Here is a 24,567-nt window from a genome sequence, read left to right as displayed (position 1 = left end):
ACACCCCGCACATGGACAACACACGTGCAGGACACACACCCTGTAACGTAACCCCCGTCCACCAGAAACCCAACATGCGGCCGCAGCACGTGCTGACGGACACCCGAGACCCACACCCCACACACGGATTGCGATCGGAAACGTCCCCAGCACCCGGGCAGGAAGGGCGGGCTGAGGCCACCACCGAGCCCCACGGACAGGGAGGCCGTGACACACCTGGTGCACGGGGCGCGCAGGGTCATAGGACAGGGCAATGGCTGCCGAGGGACACCCCCCCCCCCCCAGTGAACGGCCGCGCATGAGACACACTTTATCCACAGCGGGACAGTCTCCCGAGTGGACACCAGGAGCCCGGACCCGCATCGCCGAGCCTTCACCCCGGCTCCCCCACTCGTGCCCCCACAGACTCCGTGTGCCAGAGCCACCAGAGGCGCAGAGGCACCTCTGTCCACGCCTGGGGCACCGGCAGGCCACCGCCTCGCGGCAGGCTCCAGACAGCTGGTGCGGCCTGTCCCCATGTCCGGCCCCCACGGTCCCCCGCGGCCACACCCACCTTCTCGCTCAGCACCTTGCTCTGGTGGCTCAGGTACACGCGGCACGCCAGGCAGAACTTGAGCAGCCGCTTCCTCAGGTCCAGGAGCGCCTCCTGGGGGGCGGGGGCGGGGCCTCCCATCATGATGGCGTGCACCCCGCCCCTCCCGTCCTATATCTCCTTTCCCCATCCGCCTCCCCACCGTCACCCACCCCCCACTGCCCCTCCCCGTCACCCCCACCTCCATCACCCCCTATTCTCGCCCCACTGCCCTGTGCTGCTCAGGACCGACTGAGGCCTACGCACCCCCAGAGAAGCACAGACATACCCCGGAACCTGTCTGGCGCCCCACGCAGGGACTGGCCAGCACCAGGGACTGAGGTCTCCGCCCACAGACACCCTTGCTTCGTGGGACAGGTGCACAGGGCGCTCGGGCTGTGGCCCCAGGTGGGCGCTCACGTCACAGCCCCGGAGCCCCGCCAGCCCGGGACGACAGATGACGGGGCCTGTGCCTGCACCCACTCCCCCCAGGTCCCCCCACCCCACCCCACCCCGTGCACGGCTGCAGAGCACAGGCCCCACCCCATCCGCGCCTGCACCCACCTGGGACGGCAGCCGGTCCGTGGCCGCCACGATCTGCCACAGGAGCGCATAGTAGGTGCACTGCAGCGCGCAGTGGACGACCTGAGGGGCGCGGGCCGTCAGCCGGGGGCACCGTGCAGGGACCCCGGGCTGGCCCGACCCCCTCCCGCAGCACTGCGCCTGCCCACCCCGCCGCTCACCTCCGTGGGCAGGCTGCCCTGGTGTCTGCGGAACGTCAGCAGGCTGTCCATCTTTTCGTACAGGTTCCAGCCACTTAGGTCGTGTGTGCTGCGCACGAGGCCCACGAGGCATCTCAGCACCCGCCTCGGCCCCGGGTGAGCCACTCACGGCGGTCGGTCAGCGGCCTGGGGCTGAGGGACCGCCCGTGGGGACACTGGGGGCACCCTCCCCACACGGCGGGCGGGGGCTCCGTCCACTACGGTGTCCGGCCCCGCGGGTGAGGCAGCCCCAGCTCCCGGGACGTGGCTCAGCCCCGGGCACACCCATGGACACCCCGCGGCGCTGTCCCCCCCCCCCTACTCGCGGTCAGGCAACAGCCCGAGGGCACGGGCCGCGCACCCCTCACCTGTAGAAGGCAGCCAGCCTCCGCAGCGTGGAGCAGATGCGCCCCATCTCCCCATGTCCCAGGAACAGGCCTTGTTTCTGCGGGGCAGGGAGAGCACGCGGGGTGGGGCGGACCTCGCACGGCCCAGGCGGCCTCCCCGAGCCCGCGTTCCCCCCGCTGTCTGTCCCCCACTTCGGAAGGCAGCGCTGGACACTCCCAAAAAGGGAAACTGTGTCACAGCCCATCCCGCGTCCAGCTTGCCAGGAGACACGGGAGACCAGAGGCCACCCCAGAGGCGCAGAGGCACCTCTGTCCACGCCGCTGGCAAGCGGGGCCGGGACGATCCGGGATGGGCCAGCTCCCTGCACCCGCCTCACGCCCCGTGAAGAACCCGCCACGCGGGACGCGTTCCTCGCTCTGCAGCTGGGAGAACAGTCGCAGAAGCGCTCGCAGCCCCCTAGCACCCCAGGATCAGGGAGGCCCCGGGCTGCGGAACTCAGAGCAACGTGGACTCCTTATGCGGTAACCGGCCGAGTCCGGGCCACACCTCCGGCCCACAGCTCACGCGGCCCTCCGCCGTCTGCATGGAAGTTCCACCGGAACGCGGCCCAGTGACGTGCTGGCTGCGCTGCTCTCATACAACCGCCAGGCACAGGATGGCCCAGCAGCGCACAGTCACGCCGCAGCTCCTTACACACCAGTGCCCGGTGGACACAGGCCAGGGCCTCTGACAGGCTGTGCTCCGGGGGCTTACAGGGCTCCCACGGGGAGAAACAGGACACTCTGTCACCCCCCGCCAAGCGTACACGCTGCCAGCAGATCGGGTACAGCACCAGCAGTCGGGGCTCGAAGGGGAACCCGCCCTGCGTGCCCAGGGTCACACTGGCGAGGTCACGGAGCTGACCCCTGACAGGTGCACACTTTATAACACTTCAACAAGAGAGCACGGAGCCTCAGTACCCTCATTCAGCACGGGGTCCCCACCTCCACGCATTTCCCCAAGCCCCAACATCCGCACCACCCACATCACGGCCCACACGGAGCCCCCAAAGCCTCCGCAGCCCGCACCTCGTGTTGGATGAACACGTCCAGCAGCGGGGTCAGCACGTCCACCAGCATGTCGACCAGCCGGCTGCAGGCGGGGGCAGCCTGGCCGTGGGCAGAGCCGCCCTCGTCACAGTAGGTGCCGTAGGCGCGGGCACAGGCCTCCAGCACCGCCACGTCCGAGTGTCGCTGCACCAGGCAGTCCAGTTCCAGGAGCGCCGCGTCCAGGTACTGGGGGGTGGGGGAGCAAGGGCTGGTCAGGGGACTGGAGGGGGGTCGAGAGGGCCGCTCAGGGGCTCAGGAGATTGAGGGCGAACGTGCCAGCGAAAGGTCAGGAGATTAGGGAGGAAGCCATGGGGTCATGGGTTGAGATGAAAGGTCATGGGGTCAAGGACGAAAGGTCAGCAGTCAAATGGGGAGCTGTCAGGGGTCACAGGGTCGGGCGATGAGGGGTGGGGTGGAAAATCACAGGGTTGAGCGATCGGGGGCTAGAAGAAAAGGGCCAGGTGGAGCCCAGGGCAGGGGGTATGGGGGCAAGAGGATGCTCATAGGAGCTGCAAACATAGGAGTCAGGACCCTGCCACTGGGTGGGAGACGGCTGACCCCTGCAGGGTGGACAGGGAGGAGGAAAGGAGCCCCCACACCTGACACCGCAGGGAGGGGGATGCAGCCCCCTTGTCTAAATGCACAGAAGCAGGTGTGGCCCTAGTGGAGAAGATGTGGACCCAGAGGGAGAGGGGTGTGGCCCCAGGGAAGGGGGCGTGACCCAGGGGAAGGGTAGGGCTCTAGGGAAGAGGTCTCGGCCCCAGGGGACACAGGCACGGACTCAAAGAGGTGTGGCCGCAGTGAGTGGGTGTGGCTCTAGGGAGTGGGCGTGGCCCCAGAAAAGGTGTGTCCCGGAGGAGGGCTGCGGGGGGAGGGGCGTGGCCAGGAGGGCAGCTGTGGCTCTAGGAAAGGGGCGCGGCCGCGGTTGGTGGGCGTGGCCCCAAGAATAGGGTGTGGAGCAGAGGAGGGGGGGAAGGGGCGTGGTCTAGTGGAGTAGGGGCGTGGCCAGGGGCAGCTGCGGCTCCAGGCAAGGGGCGTGGCTTAGAGGAGTGGGCGTGGCTTGGAGGAGTGGGGCGTGGCCAGGGCGGCTGTGGCTCTAGGAAAGGAGGCGTGGCCGCGGTGAGTGGGCGTGGCTCTAGGAACGCGGGCGTGGCCCCAATGAAAGGGTGTGGCCCAGAGGAGGGCTGCGGCTCTAGGGAAGTGGGCGTGGCCCCAGGAAAGGGGTGTGGCCCAGGAGGGCTGCGGGGGGGGAGGGGCGTGGCCTAGAGGAGTCGGGGCGTGGCCAGGAGGGCAAGTGTGGCTCTAGGAAAGGAGGCGTGGCCGTGGCTGGTGGGCGTGGCCCAGAGGAGTGCTGAGGCTCTAGAGAAGGGGCGTGGCCCGGAGGAGAGTGGGCGTGGCCCAGAAGGGGCCCTGCTGCTCTAGGGAAGGGGCGTGGCCCGGAGGAGGAGGAGGAGGCCCGCTCCCCCACCCCCCAGCCCGCAGCCCCCACCCCAGCCAGGCCGTCCCCCTGGGAGGCGCCCGGAACCGGGCACTTACGGAGCCCAGGCCGTCCATGTCGTACACGTCCAGGTTGCAGTACTGAGGGATCTGCAGGAGGGGGGTCACCTTCTCTTTGTCCGCTGCAAACTGCCCAGACAGCAGGCGTGACGCGGAGCCTCCCCAGCGCCCTCCTGCAGCCTCCGGACCTGCCCTGGAGCCCCCCAGCGCCCGCTCCCGGCCTCGGGCCCTTCCCCACTCGGCACCTTGGACAGCAGCTGGGGCAGCACCTTGACAAAGTGTCGGCTCATGTTGGCATGCTCGCGCCAGCGGCGGGTCCCGTCCACCTCCCTGGCACCCTGCAGGCAGAGCATGCATGGCCTGAGCCCACGGCCCACACGAGTCCCGCAGTGGCCCGGGGACCTGCTCCCACGTGACCAGGTCACACGCGGGCGGCGCTGCCCGGAAACCGAGGACAGAGCTCCGGATTGCCTCTGGTGTTGGGTTTCCAGGAAAGCGTTTCCCTTGCAGGGAAGCCATCAGGACTGAGTTGTCTCCCGCAAGTTCGCACCTCGCGGTGACCCTAATGCCGCAGGGCTGGTGTCGTAAGAATGAGAGATGAGGACACAGAGCCGGACACGTGCACAAGGGAGAATGCGACAGCCACGTGAGGATGGAGGCAGAGACGCGGCCACAGCCCGAGGATTCCTGGAGCTGGAAGAGGCCGGAAGGACCCTTCCTGCAGCCCCGGAAGGACCCCGCCTGCATCTCGGTGGTCCTGCCCGCCCAGGCTCAGACGTCTGGTCTCTAGGACTGCGGTGAGCGCTTAATTCCCATGGCTTTATGTCCCCCGGGACACCAGAGGCTCACATGGAGGCAATTCAGAGGCTGGCTGACACACTGCCGTGTCCGGTGTGAACACGGCAGGGGGGGGACTGCGCAGGGCCCTCCCCAGGGAGGCAGGCAGCAGACACGGACCAGCTGGCAAACAGCCTGGCAGCCGGCGGGAAGGGTGCGCGGGAGCCGCGGGCACAGCCAGCAGCACCTACCTGGGCGGCCGGGAGCCCTGCCCGCAGCGCCAGCGGCCAGGTGAGCAGCCAGGGTGGCAAGCGCAAGGCTGAAGCGGCAGCAAGCGGTCCCCGGCCCCGGGCAGGGCACGGCAGGGCGCGACAGGGCTGAGGCAGGCGCGGGCACCCACAGCGCCCCCGTGCGCAGGGCTCCCAGCAGCGGCACAGCAGCCACAGCGCAGCGGTCAGCACAGGGGAGGAAGCGCATCCAGGCAGGGGGCAGGGGTGGCACTGACTTTCTTGCCCAGGCGGCGGCCAGCGGGAGGGCGGCCCTCGGCAGCCTGTCTCACGGCGGCCACGAGGATCTCGATGAGCACTCTTTCCTGCTGGCTCGTCAGCGCTGCGGGGACACGGAGACGGGGGCAGGTCAGCCCACGCCGACCCTCACCGGGTCACGGAAGCTTCTGGACTGATGCACTGCTGAGAGGCCTGGCTGGGCCTGGCCCAGGCTCGGAGCACGTGCGGAGCGGGAGGCTCCTGGGCACAGCAGGCCCCGACCCGGCTCACGCAGTCAGCAGTGTGCAGAACCAGGGCCAGCCCTTCCCTCAAAGTGTGCACACAGCCCCGGGCCGCGTTCTCACGGCAACCCCTGACGCCACCTCCAGCGGCGGGCGGCGGCCCACCCGGCACCATCCCGTACCCTGGGACTCGGGTCTAAAGCCACGCACTTGAGGGGACACTGTGTTCACCGGCTGCTCCCCAGGGACTTTCACCCCAGGTCACAGCCACCCGGAACCTCAGAACAGGAGCTTGTGGGGAAACTGGATCTTTCCAGGTGTGACTAAGTGAGGCTCTGAGCTGAGCTCGTCCTGGACCAGGTGGCCCTGCATCCAGCAACAGGGGTCCTCGTAGGAGACAGGAGGAGCCACAGATGCAAAGGAGGAGCCCCATGAGGATGGAGGACACGGGAGGGATGGGCCACCAGCCCAGGGAGGCCTGGGCCCCAGACGCTGGAAGAGGCGGGAGGGACCCTCCCCGGAGGCCCCGCCCCGGACCTCAGGGGTCCAGCCCCCGGACCTCAGACTCTGGTCTCCAGAGCTGGGAGGGGACGGATTCTTGTTTTAAGCCCCCAGGTTTGAGGTCATTTGTCATAGGTACCGCGAGAACCTCACACCTGGGTCCTCCTGTCCAGCGTCCCACATCCTGGGATCGGTGCCACTATGAGCCCGGGGGCAGCAAAGGCCCAAGCTCATGGTCAAGAAGCTCAGAGACCCCGCGGCGGGGTCTGGAAACTTGAGTCAGAGTAAAGGAGGCGCCCCGGTGATGAAGGAACGGGCCCCTCCGTGGCCCCCGGGAGCGTGGTGGAGGCTGCTGGCCCCGCCAGGAAGGGGACAGGCCTGGAGGCCTCAGGCATGGCTCAGGGACTCCAGGTTTTAGCAGAGGACACTTGTCTTCAGCAGGGCTGGGGGGGTGGTGGGTCTCAGAGGGCAGGGCCTCCAGTGGGGCTGCGGGCCTGCGTCAGAGGAGGGGCGGTCTCCTTGGGGCGGTGCCCGGGGGGACGGGGTGGTCTCAGAGGGGCGAGCCTGCCAGGGTTCATTCACCAGGCAGCTGCCCACACTGCATCCTGACCGCGGGGCCCGGGCTTTGATCCCCTTGCAGGACAGCAGCCGCGGCCACTGTCCTGCAGACCCCAACTAGAGACCGGGGAGTCCCCGTCAAGGCCTGAGGACCCTTCGCCCCAGGGAAGCACGGCACGTGCCCCTCCCCCGGACCAACCAGTCAGGGAGCAAACGCTGCACAGCAGTGTGGACAGGGCCGCTAGCGCCCTGTGCCGGCCGCTCGTATCAGTGACACCATGGACAGACGCTTGGCAGGACGGCAGGGGACCGCAGAGATGACGCGACATAGGAGGAGGGACACAGGCAGACAAGGACATGCAACACGAGGTGGGGGCAGGACACAAGGGGGACTGGAGCACATGGGGACACGAGGGTGATGGGGATGGCAGGACACGGGGACATGGGGGAACGGCAGGACACAGGGACACAACAGGACATGGGGGGACAGTGGGACGTGGGGAGGATAGCACGGCCCGGGGAGGACAGCAGGACAGGGAAGGATGGCAGGACACGGCAGGGACGGTGGGCCTAGGGGGACGGCAGGGCGGCCAGCAGGATCACGGGCCCGGCCCACGACTCCGAGCAGGCTCTGGCCACGCTCACCTTGGCGCCCGCCGCGTGGCTCCAGCAGCAGGGCCGTCATGCACTCCCAGTTGCGCACCAGGGTGGGCGCTGCCTCCCACAGGCCGTCCACCAGGTACGGGACGTGTCTGTGGAACTGACAGGGACGTGCCCGACGTGTGAGGTCGTGAGAACGGGACAGCGGGACAAGTGAGACACGGGGCAGGGACCACACGCGATGACGACACGGGGCACGGGGGTCATGTGACAGTGGCAAAGGGCAGGGAGGACACGCAACCACGCGGAGACGAGAACACACGACGACGTGGGCAGGAAGCTCATGTGGCGGCGACACAGGGCAGGGAGGACACGTGATGACGACACGGGGCACGGAGGTCATGTAATAACATGGGAAGGACACGCGATTGACAACACAGGGCAGGGAGGTCACGTGATGATGACACAGGGCAGGGAGGTCATGCGATGACGACGAACAGCAAGGAGAACACGTGATGACACAGGCAGGAACGGCCCCCTCCCGACCCCCCCGTGCGCAGACACGTGAGGACACAGCAGGACAGCGACCCAGCGGCCCGAGTCCCACGCGCCACAGCAAGGCTGTTCACACGGGAAGCAAGGCCCGGCCCAGCCCACCTCCGGGCACGTGGCGCGTGGCGCGGGACACGGCACGGAACTCGGGCTGCGGGGCGGGACCCAAGTCCCGGTCCCTCAGTGTGGCTCGGACGCCGCGTCCCCGGGCCCCACGCTGCCGCGCCCTCACCTCACCCTGCAGGTAGAAGTCAATGAGCGTCTTCATGTTCTGGAGGTTTCTGTCAAACTCGTCAGGGGGCTCTTGGCCAAAGAAACCTTCGTGGGGCGGAGGAGCCAGGAGCCTAGGGAGACGAGAGAGGGGCCTCAACGTCGGCCTGGGGGGCCCCAAGCACGCGGCTGGGCCCCGGGTCCTGCGAGGCGGGCTGACCTGCACCCTCGCTAGCATGCGCCACACTGAGACCCGGGGAGCAGGGCTACCAGGACCCGTGGAGGAAAGTTCTAGAACTGACTGCTGCTGTCCGAGCTGCCGGTCAGCTCAGGCCAGCACTGGGGAGGGAATGAACAACCAGACTGAGGTCCTGGGGACCTCAGGTGACCTTGGGGACAGGGAGGCTCAGGGGACCTCAGGGATCCCAGGGATAGGAACTTAGGGGATCCCAGAGACAGGGGGCCTCAGGGAATCCAGGAGACCTCAGGGGATCCCAGGGACACAGGATGCCTCAAGGGATCCAGGAGATCCAGGGGCCTCAGGGAATCCAGGGGGCCTCAGGGGATCCCAAGGAGAGGGGGTCTCGGGGGATCCAGAGGACCTCAGGGGATCCCATAGACAGGGGGCCTCAGGGGATCCAGGGGACATCAGGATCCCGGGGACAGGGGGCCTCAGGGGATCCAGGGGACGGGCCTCAGGATCCAGGGGATCCAGGGGACAGGGGACCTCAGGGGACTTCAGGGGGCCTCAGGATCCAGGGGATCCAGGGGACCTCAGGGATCCAGGAAACCTCGGGGGCCTCAGGGAATCCAGGAGACCTCAGGGGATCCCAGGGACACAGGGGGCCTCGAGGGATCCAAGAGATCCAGGGGACCTCAGGAGATCCAGGGGCCTCAGGGAATCCAGGGGACCTCAGGGGATCCCAAGGAGAGGGGGTCTCAGGGGATCCAGAGGACCTCAGGAGATCCCAGGGACAGGGGGCCTCAGGGGATCCAGAGGGGATCCAGGGACAGGGCACCTCGGGACCTCAGGGGATCCCAGGGACACAGGGGGCCCCAGGGCATCCAAGGACAGTAGACCTCAGAGGATCCCAAAGGCGGGCGCCCTCGGGGATGGGGGACCACCCCACCAAGTCAAAGCAATCCCCGCATAGACCTGCCTCTAACAGGTAACCAGTGAGCCTGCGTGCGGTCACGGATGCGACTGTGGAGCAGCGTTCCTCTCCCGTGGCGCTCCCGCACGTCCCGTTCTGTCCCCTATACAAAGCCCTGGCACCTGGCCTGCCCTCCACCCTGCACCTGCGGGCCTGCAGCTGACGGGACGTGGGACACGGGCTGTGGGGCCCGCCTCCGAAGTGCCGGTGACGTCATGGTGCCGGGGACAGCAGCGGGCACGCGCTGCACTCACCTCCTGCAGATGAGCTCACCCGCGGCCGTGGCCATGGGCCTGTAGGCCGCGTACACAAACTGGAACAGGAACACGTACTCCATGGCCGAGAACACGCCCACGTAGTGCCTGGGGGGACGCGCTCGTGAGCCCCGGGCCTGCACGCGGGGCTTCCCCACGCATCTACACGAGACGCGCTGCCACCAGGGCCCTGCCTCACACGCCTGAGCACGCGGGGCGCCACGCTCCTCTCTAATCCCCTGTTGGCCCAGTGGCCCCAGTCGCAGCCTCCCCTACACGGGGCCCCCGGGAAGCCGACGCTCACCCGCGCAGACACGTCCCAGGACGCGAGCCCAGGCCACAGGGGAAGATGCCACGAGAGCCGGCCCCGAGCGCGGGATCCTGGGAGGCCCGCCCCCGACAGGGCCGCCAGTCCTGGGCCCTTTCCCCTCCAGCCCCTGTGGGCACCAGGGCCTCTCCGGGGTGTGCCCCCGGCCCGCGCAGCGCTCCTGGTGCCAAGCAGGCACCCTGCAGGGTGCACTCGGGGGAAGCGATCAGGGGATGAGGGTGGGGGACACCCCGACACCACACGGGGGACGCCACGTTGTCCAAAGACGCACATTGAGCCCACGTGTGGCACCGGGTCCGCCACAGCGCAGCCGTTTGCCGACAGCCCCTGGGCGCTGCCAGAAGCAGCAGGAACAGGGCAGGGGACCTCGGGATTCTGGGGACACAGGGCCTCAGGGGATCCAGGAAGAATCCAAGGATGGGGGGAGGCCCCAAGGATGCAGGAGACCCCAAGGGTAGGGGGAGACCACAAGGGCGGGGGGGGGCCAGGTGCAGGGGGGAGACCGCAAGGGCACGGGGAGGCCCCAAGGACATGGCAGGAGACCCCAAGAGCAGGGAGGAGACCATAAGGGCACAGGGAGGCCCCAAGGACATGGGGAGATCCCAAGGGTGGGGGCAGAGGTCCCAGGGATGCAGGAGAGGCCCCAACGGTGGAGGAGTGACCTCAAGGATGCGGGGAGGCCCCAAGGGCAGGGCAGAGACCCCAAGGGCACAAAAAACCCCAAGGGCATGGGGGAGGTCCCAAGGAGGCGGGGAAGCCCCACGCAAGTGAGGGGTACACCTGCACTCGCCCGCGGGCGCCGCACTCAGCAGGGAGCACACTCCGTGGTTCCGAGTCGGCCCCGTCCAAACCTCAAGCCTCAAAGCCACGCGGCTCCGCCCAGTGTGGGGCACCCAGGCCCCTGCCGTGACCGACCCAGTGCACTGGCACCTGCCTGGGGACTCAGGCCACGGTGTGGCCCCAAGACCTGGAGCCTTACCCCACCCCTGAGGCCCGTGAGCTGCCATCAGAGATGCAGCTGGAAGGCCCGGGAGCAGGACCGCCAAGGGCGACAGAAGACAGACGTGCGTGTGGGAGCCAGGCCCGGCAGACGCACACTTCCTCCCCGTTGTAGTAGGCAGGGCCCCCTGATTAGACGCGGCCCACCCCCAGGGAGCACAGGCCAACCTATCCGGGAGCTCCTCAGCCGGAATCCCACGTAAGCTGCCGCCGCCTGCAGCACCCACCAACGGGGAGCAGCGAGGTCGACGCGAGGCTTCAGCCGTTGCCACTTCCTGGCAGGCGCGTGCAGCTTCTAGCTGCGGACTCGCCGCAGACCCCGAGCCATGACGAGCCCCACGCGTGTGTCCAGCTTCAGTCCCAGAGCCTGCTTCACGTGCCCCAGGGCCACCCGCCGACGTGCAGGCCCTCAGGAGGGCTCCCCTCCCCAGCTCGCACACACGTCCTGGGACGTCCCCACCTCTGCGACAGTGAGCCGATTCCCACCAGGGCCTCCTTCCATGTCCCCACAGCCCCGTCTCCCTGCAGGACGCTGACACAGCGGCCGCGGGAACAGCACAGAGCAGGACACGCAGCCAGCCTGGGCCGCCCACCCTCCACGGGGCAGGAGGCAGAGGCCCCCACCCGGGGTTGGAGGGGCCACCACAGCCAGGCCTGAGGCGCCCCTGGGGGACACGGCACCTGAAGGACGCAGGCCCGGCCGCGAGACGAGCGAAACGGCCTCGGGACGTGATCTGAGCACAGCAGAGATGCCCCGAGGTCACGGCTTCCTGTTCACGGCCACCCTGCGCCCGGACCCAAGGCCTCCAGCACCTTCTGGATCCCTGCACGAGCGCGCTGCCCGCTGCTGCCAACGCCAGGAGAGTCGTGGCGTCCACTGGGGGACCGGCCGTCTCTGCCCACAGGCTCGTCTGGGTGGGCAGGAGAGGGCCCACACCCCGAGTGCGTCCGCGCTGTGCTCAGAACGGGGCGGCTCCAGGGCGCTGCAGGTGCTCCTCCCAGGACCCGGGCCAACCCAGGCCGCGCCGCCCGTGGGCGTTCTGCTCTGTACACACCGTGGTGCACTGCCACGTGACACCTCGTCACCCATCCATGCTCCCGGGGGCGCAGGGGGCGTGCTGCCAGGTGTGGGTGGCGCCAGCCTCCGTGGGACCACAGCACAGCACGCAGGATGCCCATCCCCAGCTCCAGGGTGCCCGTGTGCGCAGCAGCAGGACACACAGCCACCGAGGATCCGATGCCCAAGTGGCCTCACGCTATCCTCGGCTCAGGACACACCGGCAGCACAGGCAAGCACGCAGCCTCTGGGACACAGCACGTCTCCCCGGCACCCATGCTGGCGTCTACACACAGGGCCGAGCAGGAGGCTATGACCTGTGTCCCCGTGTCCGCAACACGCCTCACATCAACATTGGACGCCTGAGTCTCAACAAGGCAGCTGCATCCTGCAGGTGCCGGACGTACAGGGGAACAAGCACCCATCGTCCCGGCTTAAGACCTCACAGGGATCCAGGAACTTCCAGAAGGTTCTGTGGGCCGGGCCAGTCGCTGCTGCCTCCTGAATCCAGCCCCTCTGTCTCCTTGGAGCCCCTGACACACGGGCAGCAGCGGACGGGGGAGACTGGGACCCCAGAGAGAACCCCACACCCGCGAGTGCCAGCCCAAGCCTGGGGTGACCTCAGGTGACCCAACGAACCCTTCCCTCGGATCTCGAACCAGGACGCTGGTGACAATTCTTTAAACTTGCAGGAGCGCCCGCCGCCAGAGCCCACCCACCCGCCCCGCCTCGCCTGCGCATCTGGCCCCGCCCCCGCCGCCCCCGCCCCTCCCAAGCCCCACCTTCCACCTGTACACCTGGGCCCGCCCACCGGACCTCCCACGCCCCCGGCCCCGCCCCCGCTTGCGCATCCTCCGGCCCGCCCCGCCTGTGCGCCTGGCCCCGCCCCCGCCCCCACGCACCTGGCCCCCCCTGCGCACCCTCCGGCCCGCCCCACCTGTGCGCCTGGCCCCGCCCCCGCCTGCGCACCCTCCGGCCCGCCCCAACTGTGCGCCTGGCCCCGCCCCCCGCCCCTCCCACGCACCTGGGCCCGCCCCCCGCCCCTCCCACGCACCTGTCCCTCCGCCGCCCCCGCCGGGCACTCACTCGGAGATGAGCCTCAGGAGCTGCATGCACTCGGAGGTGATCTCCGGCTGCTGGTCCTGCGTCATGGACAGGATGCGCTTCTGCGGGAGCAAGACCGCGCGCGACCACCGTCTGCGTGACGTGTCGCCGCGGCCCCACCGCCCCCGGAGCCGCCCGGACGCCCACGGCGCGGCCGACACGCAGCCTGGCCCCAGCGGGCCGCGAGCTGGGCGCCGAGAGCACCCCCCCCCCCCCGCCCCCGCCCCGCCCCGCCACCTTGGCCGGGGGCACGTGCGCTCCCCGCGGCCCCCAGGCCGTGCGCTGGGTCGTGCCCTCGTGTGGGCGCCCCGGGTCGGCCCAGACGCCAGCACCCGCCCCTGGGTGACGCCCTAGGTCCCCAGACTTTGTCCCTAGCGGTCACCTGCTGCGGGCGCACCGTGACAGGGAACGCGCGCTCGAAGCTGGGACGCGGGGACTACGCCTTCGGGGCCACCGGTCATCAGACCCCAGCCCTAGAGCCAGCAGACAGGAGACCCCGTCCCCAGACGCTGCCACTCATCAGGTCCCGGGGGTCGCAGGACCAGGACTGGGACCTTCTGCCCCCAGACACGACCGCGCCCTGAGGGGGCTCAGCGCCCTGCACACCCCGGTGCTTGAAGCTGGAGGGTCTGAGAGCCCATGGGTCCAGCACAGCAGCCCCCGCGGCCTCCCTGCACCTGCAGCACAGGTGCGCCCTGAGCTCCCAGACGGTGCACACGATCGTGCCCGGGCTCTCCCTGACGCCCACCCTTCCGCAGGCGTGACGTCACGTGTCCTGACCTCCCCTCGGGGGTCCCCAGGTCAGGAAAGGCTTCTATGAGGACACGACCATGTGGGGCTGCTGGGCACCTGCCCTCGCCGGGTTCCTGCTCAGACCCCGCTGGGGACGCTGACAGGGTCGAGGACCAGTTGCTGTCCCACACTCCCCCGAGGACGGGGCGCCTCCGCCACGCACACCAGCGCTGCACGTCCAGGACGCACCTCCGTGGCCCCACCCCCACTCCCAACCAGCCACGTGTCCTGGGTCCTCCCCGTGTGGCTCCCGCGCCCATGATGGAGAGGTCAGCACACCGCCTGCCCCCTGGGGGTGCGCACACCACGCACCCTGTTTCCAGGCCAGGGCGCACATCTCCGGAGTGTAGTGACAGCCGGGCAACTCGGCCGAGGGCTCGGACACCCCGAGAAGTTCCAGGTTCACCTTCGCAGTACAGCGGCCTGGGCACCCAGCTCCAACGTGTGCCACACCCTGGGCCCCCAGCGGCTGCTGCGCGTCCCGTCCACACAGGCACCGAGATGCCTCGGAGGAGACGGCAGCCAAGACGCAACACATCACGCACCTTGAACTTGTGGAAGAAAAGCCCCAACTTCATGGCCGACTCTCGCTTCTCGTAGAGCGCCTTCAGCGCCAGGATGCACTTCATGCGCACGTTTGCGTCCTTGGGGACAGAAACGTACGAGTCACCGCAGAAGGGCGGCCGCGCCCCCACACTCTCCCGCAGACGCTTCCATCCGCGACCGCGCAAGCCAGGCCGCCCGCAGCCTGAAACAGTCGAGGCGGGACCTGCGGGTTCACAACCCCCTCGCGGGGCACAGATGCCTTCTGGGGTCTGAACTGTGCACCCCCAGCTCATAGGTTGGCCCCCGCGCCCCCAGGACCTCTGATGGGGCTGTTTTGGGAGGCGCGGTCTGTAATGGCAGGACGAGGCTGCCAAATGAGGTCAGTAGGGCGGGCTGATCCCATAGGACGGGGCCCCTATAAAGAGACGGGAGGACACAGACACGCGGAGTGGAACGGGCACGTAAGGACACGGGGAGAGCTCGGGGTTTCCACGCCCAGGACAGAGGCCTCGGGTCACGATCTCGGGGTCCTGCACTGAGCCCCACGTCAGGTCAGGGATCCCTGCTCAGTGGGCGTGTGCTGCTCCCTCCGCCCCTCCGTCACCCCGGCGTGTGCCTGCTGGCCTCCCTCAAATAAACAAATAAAATCTTAAAAAAAACAAGAAGGAAAGAAACAAACACCCGCCTGGCCCAGCACACCCAACGGCTCCGCGACCCCTGCACCCCACGCGTTCTCTGTACAAAACTAAGGGGGTCCCTGAGGTCGTCTCGGGGCTAAAGCCGCACGTGGGCAGCGCGGGGCCCGAAGCAGGACACAGGCCCGCGCCACACCGTGGCCCCACGTGGGGTGAGGCTGCCCGCAGGGGCGCGGCGGGCGGCCTATCAGGGAGCGCATGTCCTCCGCACCCAGGGGTCACCCTGCGGGGGCGCTCGCCGCACCCAGGGCCGGCGGGGCCTCTCAGTGCCTCCCGGAGGTCTCTCCACCCCCCAAGCAATGCGGGGCACAGTGGGGGCAGCCCCCCAGGACCCAGGAGTACCGCACACCCCCACGTGCCCCACTGCCGCGACAGCGCCCACGGCCGAGCCCCGCAGGCCCAGCGTGGCCCCAGCGGCAGCCCTGACGGCCTCCTCCCTGCACACCTGGCTCCCGTGGCCCAGTGCAGTCACCGTGCTTGTGGCCACGCACTACGCCTCTCCCACTCCCACCCCACAGGGGAAAAGCAGAGAAGTCTGCTCCAGGCCAATGTGTGCCCCAAATCCGTAGGTTAGCTCTCGATGCCCCCAGGGGATGGTATGTGCGGGTGAAGCCCCCGGGAGGGGACCGGTCCTATGGGTGGAGCCCCCGGGGGGGACCAGGTCCTAAGGATCGAGCCCCCAGGGAGGGGACTGGGTTCTAAGGGTGGAGCCCCCTGGGAGGGGACCGGGTCCTAAGGGTCAAGCCCCTGGGGAGGGAACCAGGTCCTAAGTGTGGAGCCCCAAGGAGGGGCCCGGGTCCTAAGGCTGGAGCCCCAAGGAGGGGGCCGGGTCCTTGTAAAGGACGAGCCCCAGAGCGCCCCCTCGCCCCAGGCTCCACGCGAGGACCAGGCGGGAGGCGCACCGTGAGCCAGGGATCAGGGTTCCCTCCCGTCGGGTCTGAGGCCCCTGGACCCGGGACGGCCCAGCCCAGCAGTGAGGACAGGGAACACGGGCTGGGGAGCCCCGCGGGGGGTCCGCCACCGCCGCCTGCCCCAGCTCAGCCCCAGGACACAGAACAGCTCACAGTCCAGCCGCCTTGCCCTTTCCCGCAGAAACAAACTCGTCCACGCAACAACCCAAGACCGCGGCCACGCATGGCCGACCGCCGCCCTCCCACCCACGCCGTCCACGGGCAGCACGCCACAGGCAATCGTGGCATTCGTCTCAACACCGTGATGAGCCACAAGCTCGTAAAACTCCGCGCACAGCGGAGGACCGCCTGTGGGGCCTTGCCTGCAAAATGCGTGGAGCAGCGGAGCTCCAGGGGTGCACCCACGCCTGCCCCTTGCACCCTGGAGGCAAGAGCCCCAGCTCGGGAGTCATGCGCAGGACAAAACGGCTCCGGAAACGGGATCACAGCCACGGGTGGGCACAGACAACTCCCAGGGCTACATCACGGTCGCTGCCGCCCAGAAGGCATCTGATCAGAAGCACCGAAGGGCACTCGTTTGCGTCTGTGATGGGAGCAAAGCGCCCCGGCGGCCGCGGGACCCCCGCCTTTGCTGTGCAGGGACGTGAGCGCGGGGTTCAGAGCTGCGCAGTCGAGGGCCACGGCGGTGGCCCGGTGTCAGGCCGGGTGAGGACTGAGCTGGCTGCAGGCGGGTGGACCGGGACCGGGCGGGCTACGGGGACGCAGGCTGGGGTCACCTGCGGACATGGCCGCTCCGTGATCCTCTGCGGGGGGCAGGCGCGACGCAGGGCCACGTCCGCAGGTCTCCCGAGGACAGGTGACCCCACAGCCCAAACCCGCCATCGGGCCCAAGGACGGCAGCGCAGAGAGCCTCCCCACGACACTGGGCTCCGGACAGAGGGCGAGGCCACGGCGGCGCGCGCACCTTGTCGTACAGCATCCAGCCGATGTACTTCAGGTAATTGTTGTCTAGGAACATGTCTGGGTACAGGCGGATCCAGCAGCCCAGCTCCCCCATGCAGATCACCCGGATGTCCGAGCTCACGTCCCTGGGAAACGAGCGAGCGCGTCACCCGGCGGCCGGGCGCGTGGCAACCCGGGCTGAGCAAGGCTAGGTCACGGCCTGGGGCGCGGGGCACGCGGGGAAGAGCCTTACCGGTAGCGCGGCACAAACGTCCTTTTAAAGAGCGCGCAGATGATGTTGTCGATGGCCATGGGCTTGTTCTGGAACTGTGGTGGCACAAGGACGGGGGCGCTGGGCGGGGCGCTGCAGGCCGCCACCAAGCCGCGGCTGGGGGGCGGTCACCCCTCGACACGCGTCTGCATCCTCTACGCTGACCAGCCTGTGCCACTCGCTGTGGACCATCCCACCCCTGGATCTGGGCCTCTGGGGCCGCCTCGCACATGCTGACCATGCACACACGTGGGCATACAGGGCAGGGGTGAAGGCGCTGGGAGGAGGAGCAGGAGGGGAGAATGGGTGCAGGGAGGGGGTAGAAGGGGTGCAGGGAGGGGAGGAGCAGGGGTGAGGGCGTGCAGGGTGAGGGTGGGGGATGCAGGCGGTGCATGGCGGGGGGACAGGGTGGAGGACTGTGCTGCGCCAGAGGAACTTAGAGGGGCAGGACCCTCAGAGGTGCACAGTTGTCTTTCTGGAAGCTTCCTGTACCCCAAGGTGTGGATGCCATACAGGTGACCTCCCCTGTGCCCACAGGTGTGGGGGGGCTCAGACAGCAGGGGGATGAGGGGGGCAGAAGCGGGGACAGGAGAGGGCGCAGGAGGCAGAGAGGCAGATGACAGTTTGCACCGGTGGAAGCACAGGTGAGCCCAGGAACAGACTCGTCTGTGAGCATCGCAGGGAGGGGGGGCACCTGCCTGTCCCCGGGATGACCCCCCCCCCAGGGTCGGCAGCTGGAGCAGGACAGGGACTGGGGGAGGGGCAGGGACTGCTGGCCCTGCTGTGCGGCCACACCCCTCCTGGCCGCCGGCGTTTGGGAACCTGTAACCCTGGGGAAGGTCACAGCCCTGGGGACGGGGTCTGTCCTCACCACCGGCGCCCATGCATGGAGTGCAAACCACACAGGGGGCAGCCGGGCGGCGGAGGGGCCCAGGGCGGACTCTGGCTCCTGCCTGCTTTCCTGCACAGTGATGTCCTCACACCTGGGTCCCCTCCCTCCCTCCCGTGCTGCCCCCCCGCCCCGCTGCCACCCCCTCACCTGGTGCCGGCGCTGGTCCAGCAGCTCCATGTAGTACTTGTGCCTGCCCTTGAGCTTGGTGATGCTCTCGATCTCGTACAGCCGCTGCGCCGTGCGCCTGCCCGTGCAGATGCCCTGGTTCACGCTGGCCAGCGCCGTCAGCAGCTTCATGGCTGCCAGCAGAGCGCGGCCGTGACCCCGGGCTGTGACCCCAGCGCTGGGCAGCACCTGCCACGCCAGGGCCCGTTCTGGCCGTCCGACGGGGGGATCAGGGTGACATGGGGGTGGGAGGCCGGGGCCGCAGGGGCTGCTGCGTCCTGCCCCTGCTGGGCCACGCGTGGACGGTCCCCCCGATGATGAGCGTGTGTGCCGACCCGAGAACACGAATGGGCAACCCCGGCACGTACACACACCCGTGACCTCCGCCGCCGCAAGGTCAGGTTGGGGTGCCGGCGGGACGGAGTGGGCCGCACGCGGCCTCGGAGGGCACGGCCAAGGGACTGTCGCTGTGCCCCACCCTCCTGCCACAGAGGCCAGGATGGGACCCTCGGGGGCTCGCGCCGCCTTTACCCGTGTCCCCTGCAGGCCCAGGCGTGGGGACGACGCACACGCGGCCCCAGTGGGGCTGACGCCACGCACACACGGGAAAGAGCCCTCTGTGTGCACGACCCGTCTGGCACCCGGGATCCGAGCCCCACGTGCAGCCTCCCGCTGCAGCCTTGTCCTGGCCCCTGCGCTCCTGCGCGGTTACCAGGTGACGGCCGCGCGTGTGTGCGCGTGTGCGTGTGTGTGACGGTCACTCTGCAGGGCGCTGGCTGTCGGCTGCCGCACCTTCCGGAAGCACCCTTCACTTCACTCCCAGGACGGGAACCAGGACCCTGCACCGAGTCCCCGTGCTCCGCGCTGGCCGCGAGCGCCTGCCCAGGGACCAGCTACGCCAACGTAGCGACGCGCAACCAATGACCCGGTGTCTGGAGCCAGCGGTCGCTCACGAGACGTTAGACCCCACGGACGGTAGGACAACTGATGACGGTTGCGACACAAACAGGACCCGCCGGGCAAGGCCACTCCCGGGACTCGGGCGGACGGCAGCGCAGGCCCAGGGCCCCGGCACCGGGTCCGCCGCACCGCGCCCTCCCGCACACGTCGCCCTGGCCCGCCGCGCTCCCCCCACCGCTGTCACGGCCTTTGCTCCTCGCGGGACGGTGGGCAGGAGCCGCTCGTGCCCCCGACACTCTGCTCCGGGTCCTCCCGCAGCAAACCCCGCTCCGTGGCTTCTGCGCCCCCGCAGCTCCCGGGCCCACCCGCCCAGCAGCCTCTGCGCCTGCAGGTCCGCACGCTGGCAGCGCGGGGTGCGGACACCAGCCCTGACACAGGCGCCCAGGCCCAAGCCCCCGTCCCCGGGGCCCCGCCCACGGCCCCGCCCCCGTGGCCAGTGGCCCCGCCCACGGCCCCGCCCCAGCCCCGTGGGGCCGCCCCCAAGCCCGAGACCCCGCCCCCAGTCCGTGCCCCGCCCCCTGTGGTCAGTGGCCCCGCCCCGTGCCCCCCCGCCCATGGCTCTGCCCCCGGTCTGTGGCCCCGCCCCGAAGCCGTGACCCCGCCCCTGTGGCCAGTGGCCCCGCCCCAGCCCCGTGGGGCCGCCCCCAAGCCCGAGACCCCACCCCCGGGGCCAGTGGACCCGCCCCATGGCTCCGCCCCCGGGATGTGCGGGGGCCCGAGACCCCGCCCCCTGTGGTCAGTGGCCCCGCCCCGCCCATGGCTCCGCCCCCGGTCTGTGGCCCCGCCCCGGAACCAGTGGGTCCGCCCCCCGGTCTGTGCCCTGCCCCCAAGCCCGTGGCCCCGCCCCCTGTGGCCAGTGGCCCCGCCCCGGACCGTGGCCCCGCCCCTGTGGCCAGTGGCCCCGCCCCGAAGGCAGTGGCCCCGCCCCTGTGGCCAGTGGCCCCGCCCCCAGCCCCGGGAGCCGGCACCCGCCCGGCGGCGCCTCACCTGCCAGGGAGCTGGTGTGCCGCAGGCTGTACACGGCCGAGTTGGTGAGGCCGCTGAGCATGCAGATGACCGTGTCCATGAGGTGGCCGTCACACAGCACCGACGAGTGTGTCAGGTGCACCAGCAGCTCCGTGAACTCGCAGAAGTTCACTCTAAACCGTTTCCAGAAGGGCCCCGGCCCCACGATGGGGTAAAAGTCATTCTGCTGTGTTGAAGACAGAAGGGGGGCGAGGTGCTGTGTGACGGGCACAGGGGACTGGGCCCCGAGATCGCGACCTGGAGCTCTGCCCCGCACAAGGGTCTCCGGGTCACACGAGCACACCCTATGAACCTGGGGGTCCCACATCCACGCTGACACAGGGTGACCCCGCGAATCCCTGACCCTGCACCTGGGGGGTCACAGGTCCACGCTGACACAGGGTGACCCCACATCTCCCTGACCCTGCACCTGGGGGGTCACAGGTCCACGCTGACACAGGGTGACCCCGCATCTCCCTGACCCTGCACCTGGGAGGTCACAGGTCCACACTGACACAGGGTGACCCCATATCTCCCTGACCCTGCACCTGGGGGCGTCATAGGTCCATACTGACACAGGGTGACCCCGTGTCTCCCTGACCCCGCACCTGGGGGGGTCACACGTCCACATTCACCCGTGACCGCAGCTCTCACTCGTCCTGCACCTGGGGGATCACAGGTCCACAGTGACCACAGTGACCCCAGCTCTCGTACGCCGTGCCCCTAGCCAAGATCAGATATACACACCCAGTGACCCCACCTCCCTGAGACCCAGCAGCTGGGGGTCACATATCCACAGCCACCAGGGTCACCCCATGTCCCCCACAGCCTGCACCTGGGCCGACGGTCCCGCGTCCCCCTGGGCAGGTCGGCAGGCTGTGCCGGGCGGCCCCCACTCCGGCACGCGCCCCAAGGAGCTGGGCCCTCTGGCTGTGGCCAAGCACGTGCAGCTGCCGACCGCCGTGTGAGCGTGAAAGCTCCTTACAGGCACCGCTCTGGCCCGTGGGGCTCAGCCAGGTCCTGCTGTCCCCAAGGGACCAGGGGACTCCCAGGGACTCCACTGGGGAGGGGGTCGGAGGCCGAGGTCGGGAAAGGCAGCAGTGCTGGGCCTGCAGGCACGGGCACCCCCCGCCTTCCGTCTGCTTCCCGCCCCAATGCCCACAAGTCACCAGGACAGCCCGCGCCCACCTCCTGCAGCACACGTGACACGGGGCTCACGGGGACAGCCCTCCTCCCGCCGCCTCCATGCCCCTGCCCACACCCCTGCCCCGTGCACTCCTTGTGCTGCTCCCCGCACAGCACTCCCTCCACCCCGTCCCCCACGAATCACCCCCCTTCCCCCACCCCCCCCACCCCGGAACCTGTGGTTGCCGCTCGGTGCCCTAGAACAACTCCCTGTTCAACCACTCTGCACGCACACGCACACACTACACAAACCCTCACTGCGGGTCATTCCAACCATGAGCATCACAACACCCTTCGGGGGCTGACGCACCGAGTACACAGAACACGACCAGATCTAAATGTGCCAGTGTAGACAGATCAGTCAGGTCTAAGTGTGCCAGTGTAGACAGATCACTGTCACGGCTCCATGACACAGTGTAGACAGATCACTGTCAGGTCCAAATGTGCCAGTGTAGACATATCAGTAAGGTCTAAGTGTGCCAGTGTACACAGATCACTGTCAGGGCTCCACAACACAGTGTAGACAGATCACTGTCAGGTCTCAATGTGCCAGCGTAGACAGATCAGTGTCAAGTCTAAATGTGCCAGTGAAGATCGATCACTGTCAGGGCTCCATGACACAGTGTAGACAGATCACTGTCAGGTCCAAATGTGCCAGTGTAGACAGATCACTGTCAGAGCTCCACAACACAGCGTAGATAGATCACCGTCAGGTCTAAACATTGCAGTACACACAGAATATGATCAGGTCTAAATGTGCCAGTGTAGACAGTATACAGTCAGAACTCCATTACACAGTGTAGACAAAACAAGATCAGGTCCAATGTACTGGTATAGATGGAACACAGGTGTCCCTGACACCATGTAGACAGATCACCGTCAGGTCTACATCCCACTGTAGACAGGACATAAGTCTAAATGTGCTAGTGTAGACAGATCACTGTCAGGGCTCCATGACGCAGTGTACACAGATCACTGTCAGGTCTAAACATCCCAGTGTAGACAGAATATAATCAGCTCTAAATGTGCCAGTGTAGAGAGAACACAGGTCTCCATGACACAGTGTAAACACGATGAGGTCTACATGTGCCAGTGTAGAGGAACAGTAAGGCTTCGATGACACAGTGTAGAAAGAACACTGTCAGGTCTAAATGTGCCCGTGTAGACAGAACACGATCAAGTCTAAATGTACCAGTATGGATGGAATAGTCAGGGTCCCATGACCAATGTAGACAGAACATATCAGGGCTCCATGATGAAGTGTAGACAGATCACCATCAGGTCTAAATGTGCCAGTACAGACAGGACACGATCAGGTGTCAGTGTGCCAGTGTAGACAGATCACTGTCAGGGCTCCATGACACAGTGCAGACAGGACACATCGGGTATACATGCACATTGTAGGCAGCACACGGCAGGTAGACATTCCCAGTGTAGACAGAACAGGCTCGGGCCTAAGTGTCCCAGTGTAGACAGGACTCACTGAATGAACTCACTTTTGCAGGACGAGTCAGCTCTAACTGCCCTGTTGCGCACAGACACAGCCCGGCCCCACCACCTCACGTGGGCCCTCAGTGTACTCGGCGTGGACCGAGCGCCGCCAGGTACCGTCGCGCTGTGCGCAAGCCTGGGAAGCACTACTGTAGCCAGTGTGGACGGGACGGGTCAGGTCGGGGGGAGTTCCCCTCGCCCCAGTCAGGACCTGGTGAGGTCACAATCCAGCAGGCCGCCAGGACCCGGGCAGCGGGGCCCGCCTAGCGCTACCCGGCACACGCCGTGGCCCCTCGTCCACGACCAGGGCGCCCGCCCCGCACGGGGAACCCGACACGAGCTCCGCGGGCTCCGCGGACGTGGGGCTCGGCAGGAAACCACGCGGAACCGCCCCGTTCTGAAACTCCGCAAAGCGTGTTACCAGCTTCTCTGGCCACATGATGGTCAGGATCCAGGGGTAAGCCAGAAACTTCTTGTAGTACAGCCCGGTCTCCTGCAAGAACAGAGAAGCGGCGGTGACGTGCAGCGTCCCCGGGGCACCCGACTGGCTCCGGCGGGCCAGGCCCGTGCAGCACGGGCGCTCGGAGCACCTCCGACCCCCCGGGGGCCGAGGCCCGTGGCGGAGGGGGCCCTGCTCCGGGCGGCCGACAGCGCGCGTGCCCTCCTCTAGGCAGGAGTCCACGTCCGCCCTCACGCCAGCACCCTTGGGAGGGGCGGGAACGTACAGCGGCCATGGGGCGCAGCCCTTGGGTTCACGGGCTCACGCCCAGAACACACACTGCGTCTCCCTGGAGGCCAGGCAGGGGAGAAGGCACGGCACAGATGCCACTCGGCACAGATGCCACTCGGCGGGGGGGCGGGGGCGTGTGCTGCTCGCGCTCCCCTGGTGCGCGCCCTACGGCCAGTACGTGTGTCACCCGCCTGCTGTGGGCCCTGCACGCACGGCATTTCCCCGGAGAGTGTCCTGCTCCTTGGAAGGCACAGGGTCTCCCGCGACGGAGGCAGGGTGGGGGGCTGGCAGAGCCACCACTGCTGCTTCTGAGGTGGGGGAGACTGAACACGACCCCGATCCACGACGGGGGCTCCCCGAAGAAGAGGCACAATCTGAGTCAGGGCCACGCCGAGTGACCCAAAGGAAGGACCTAAGTTTTGGGATGTGGAGGCCAGAAGAACAGCAGGGGTGTCCCCCACAACTGAAGGCCTGGGCTCCCCACACCCCTGAGCTTGCGGGCTTAAGGGGAGCCCACCCGGGGACAGACGGTGAACATCACATGGGGTCCCAGCGGGTTCTGGCAAACACACACAGTGGCACACACACCAATGCATGGGACTACATACATTCGCTCACAGTGCACATATACACACATGCAGCACAGCACAGAGGCACATGCATGGACCTGCACACACACTCGCTCACATGCACGCATGCACAGCACCATTCAGAGGCACATGCATACAGATGGACCTGCACACACTCGCTCAGGTGCACACAGGCACATGTGCATGCACACACAGCACAGCAGCACGTGCACAGAGCTACACACACACGTTTGCTCACCTGCACATATGCACACGTGTGCATGCACAGCACAGAGGCACATGCACACATGGACCTACATAATACTC

The 24,567-nt window shown here is 68.0% G+C and overlaps 1 protein-coding gene across 2 annotated transcripts in view; it reads right to left on the bottom strand.

Moving 5' to 3' along the window:
- LOC112651909 (cohesin subunit SA-2-like) overlaps positions 1 to 24,567 on the bottom strand; it is a 45,235-nt gene that overhangs the window by 7,366 nt on the left and 13,302 nt on the right. For both annotated transcript variants that reach the window (XR_007409321.1, XM_025435261.3), the window contains exons 7-24: positions 23,363 to 23,434; positions 20,248 to 20,452; positions 18,283 to 18,434; positions 17,226 to 17,299; positions 16,995 to 17,118; positions 14,424 to 14,522; positions 13,069 to 13,148; positions 9,599 to 9,706; positions 8,213 to 8,324; positions 7,474 to 7,588; positions 5,548 to 5,651; positions 4,511 to 4,603; positions 4,305 to 4,394; positions 2,748 to 2,954; positions 1,701 to 1,777; positions 1,315 to 1,402; positions 1,136 to 1,216; positions 554 to 646 (exon numbers count right to left, since the gene is read on the bottom strand). Coding sequence is in view for 1 of the 2 variants with exons in the window: in XM_025435261.3 (XP_025291046.3) it covers positions 554 to 646; positions 1,136 to 1,216; positions 1,315 to 1,402; positions 1,701 to 1,777; positions 2,748 to 2,954; positions 4,305 to 4,394; positions 4,511 to 4,603; positions 5,548 to 5,651; positions 7,474 to 7,588; positions 8,213 to 8,324; positions 9,599 to 9,706; positions 13,069 to 13,148; positions 14,424 to 14,522; positions 16,995 to 17,118; positions 17,226 to 17,299; positions 18,283 to 18,434; positions 20,248 to 20,452; positions 23,363 to 23,434 (1,974 nt within the window). In the remaining variant the exon portion in view is untranslated. The remainder of the gene's footprint in view (positions 1 to 553; positions 647 to 1,135; positions 1,217 to 1,314; positions 1,403 to 1,700; positions 1,778 to 2,747; positions 2,955 to 4,304; positions 4,395 to 4,510; positions 4,604 to 5,547; positions 5,652 to 7,473; positions 7,589 to 8,212; positions 8,325 to 9,598; positions 9,707 to 13,068; positions 13,149 to 14,423; positions 14,523 to 16,994; positions 17,119 to 17,225; positions 17,300 to 18,282; positions 18,435 to 20,247; positions 20,453 to 23,362; positions 23,435 to 24,567) is intronic.

This window comes from Canis lupus, chromosome X (assembly GCF_003254725.2).
Source record: "Canis lupus dingo isolate Sandy chromosome X, ASM325472v2, whole genome shotgun sequence".
Lineage (NCBI taxonomy): Eukaryota > Metazoa > Chordata > Mammalia > Carnivora > Canidae > Canis > Canis lupus.
Note: the sequence above shows the minus strand (reverse complement) of the source record. Positions and strands in the feature narration are given on the sequence as shown.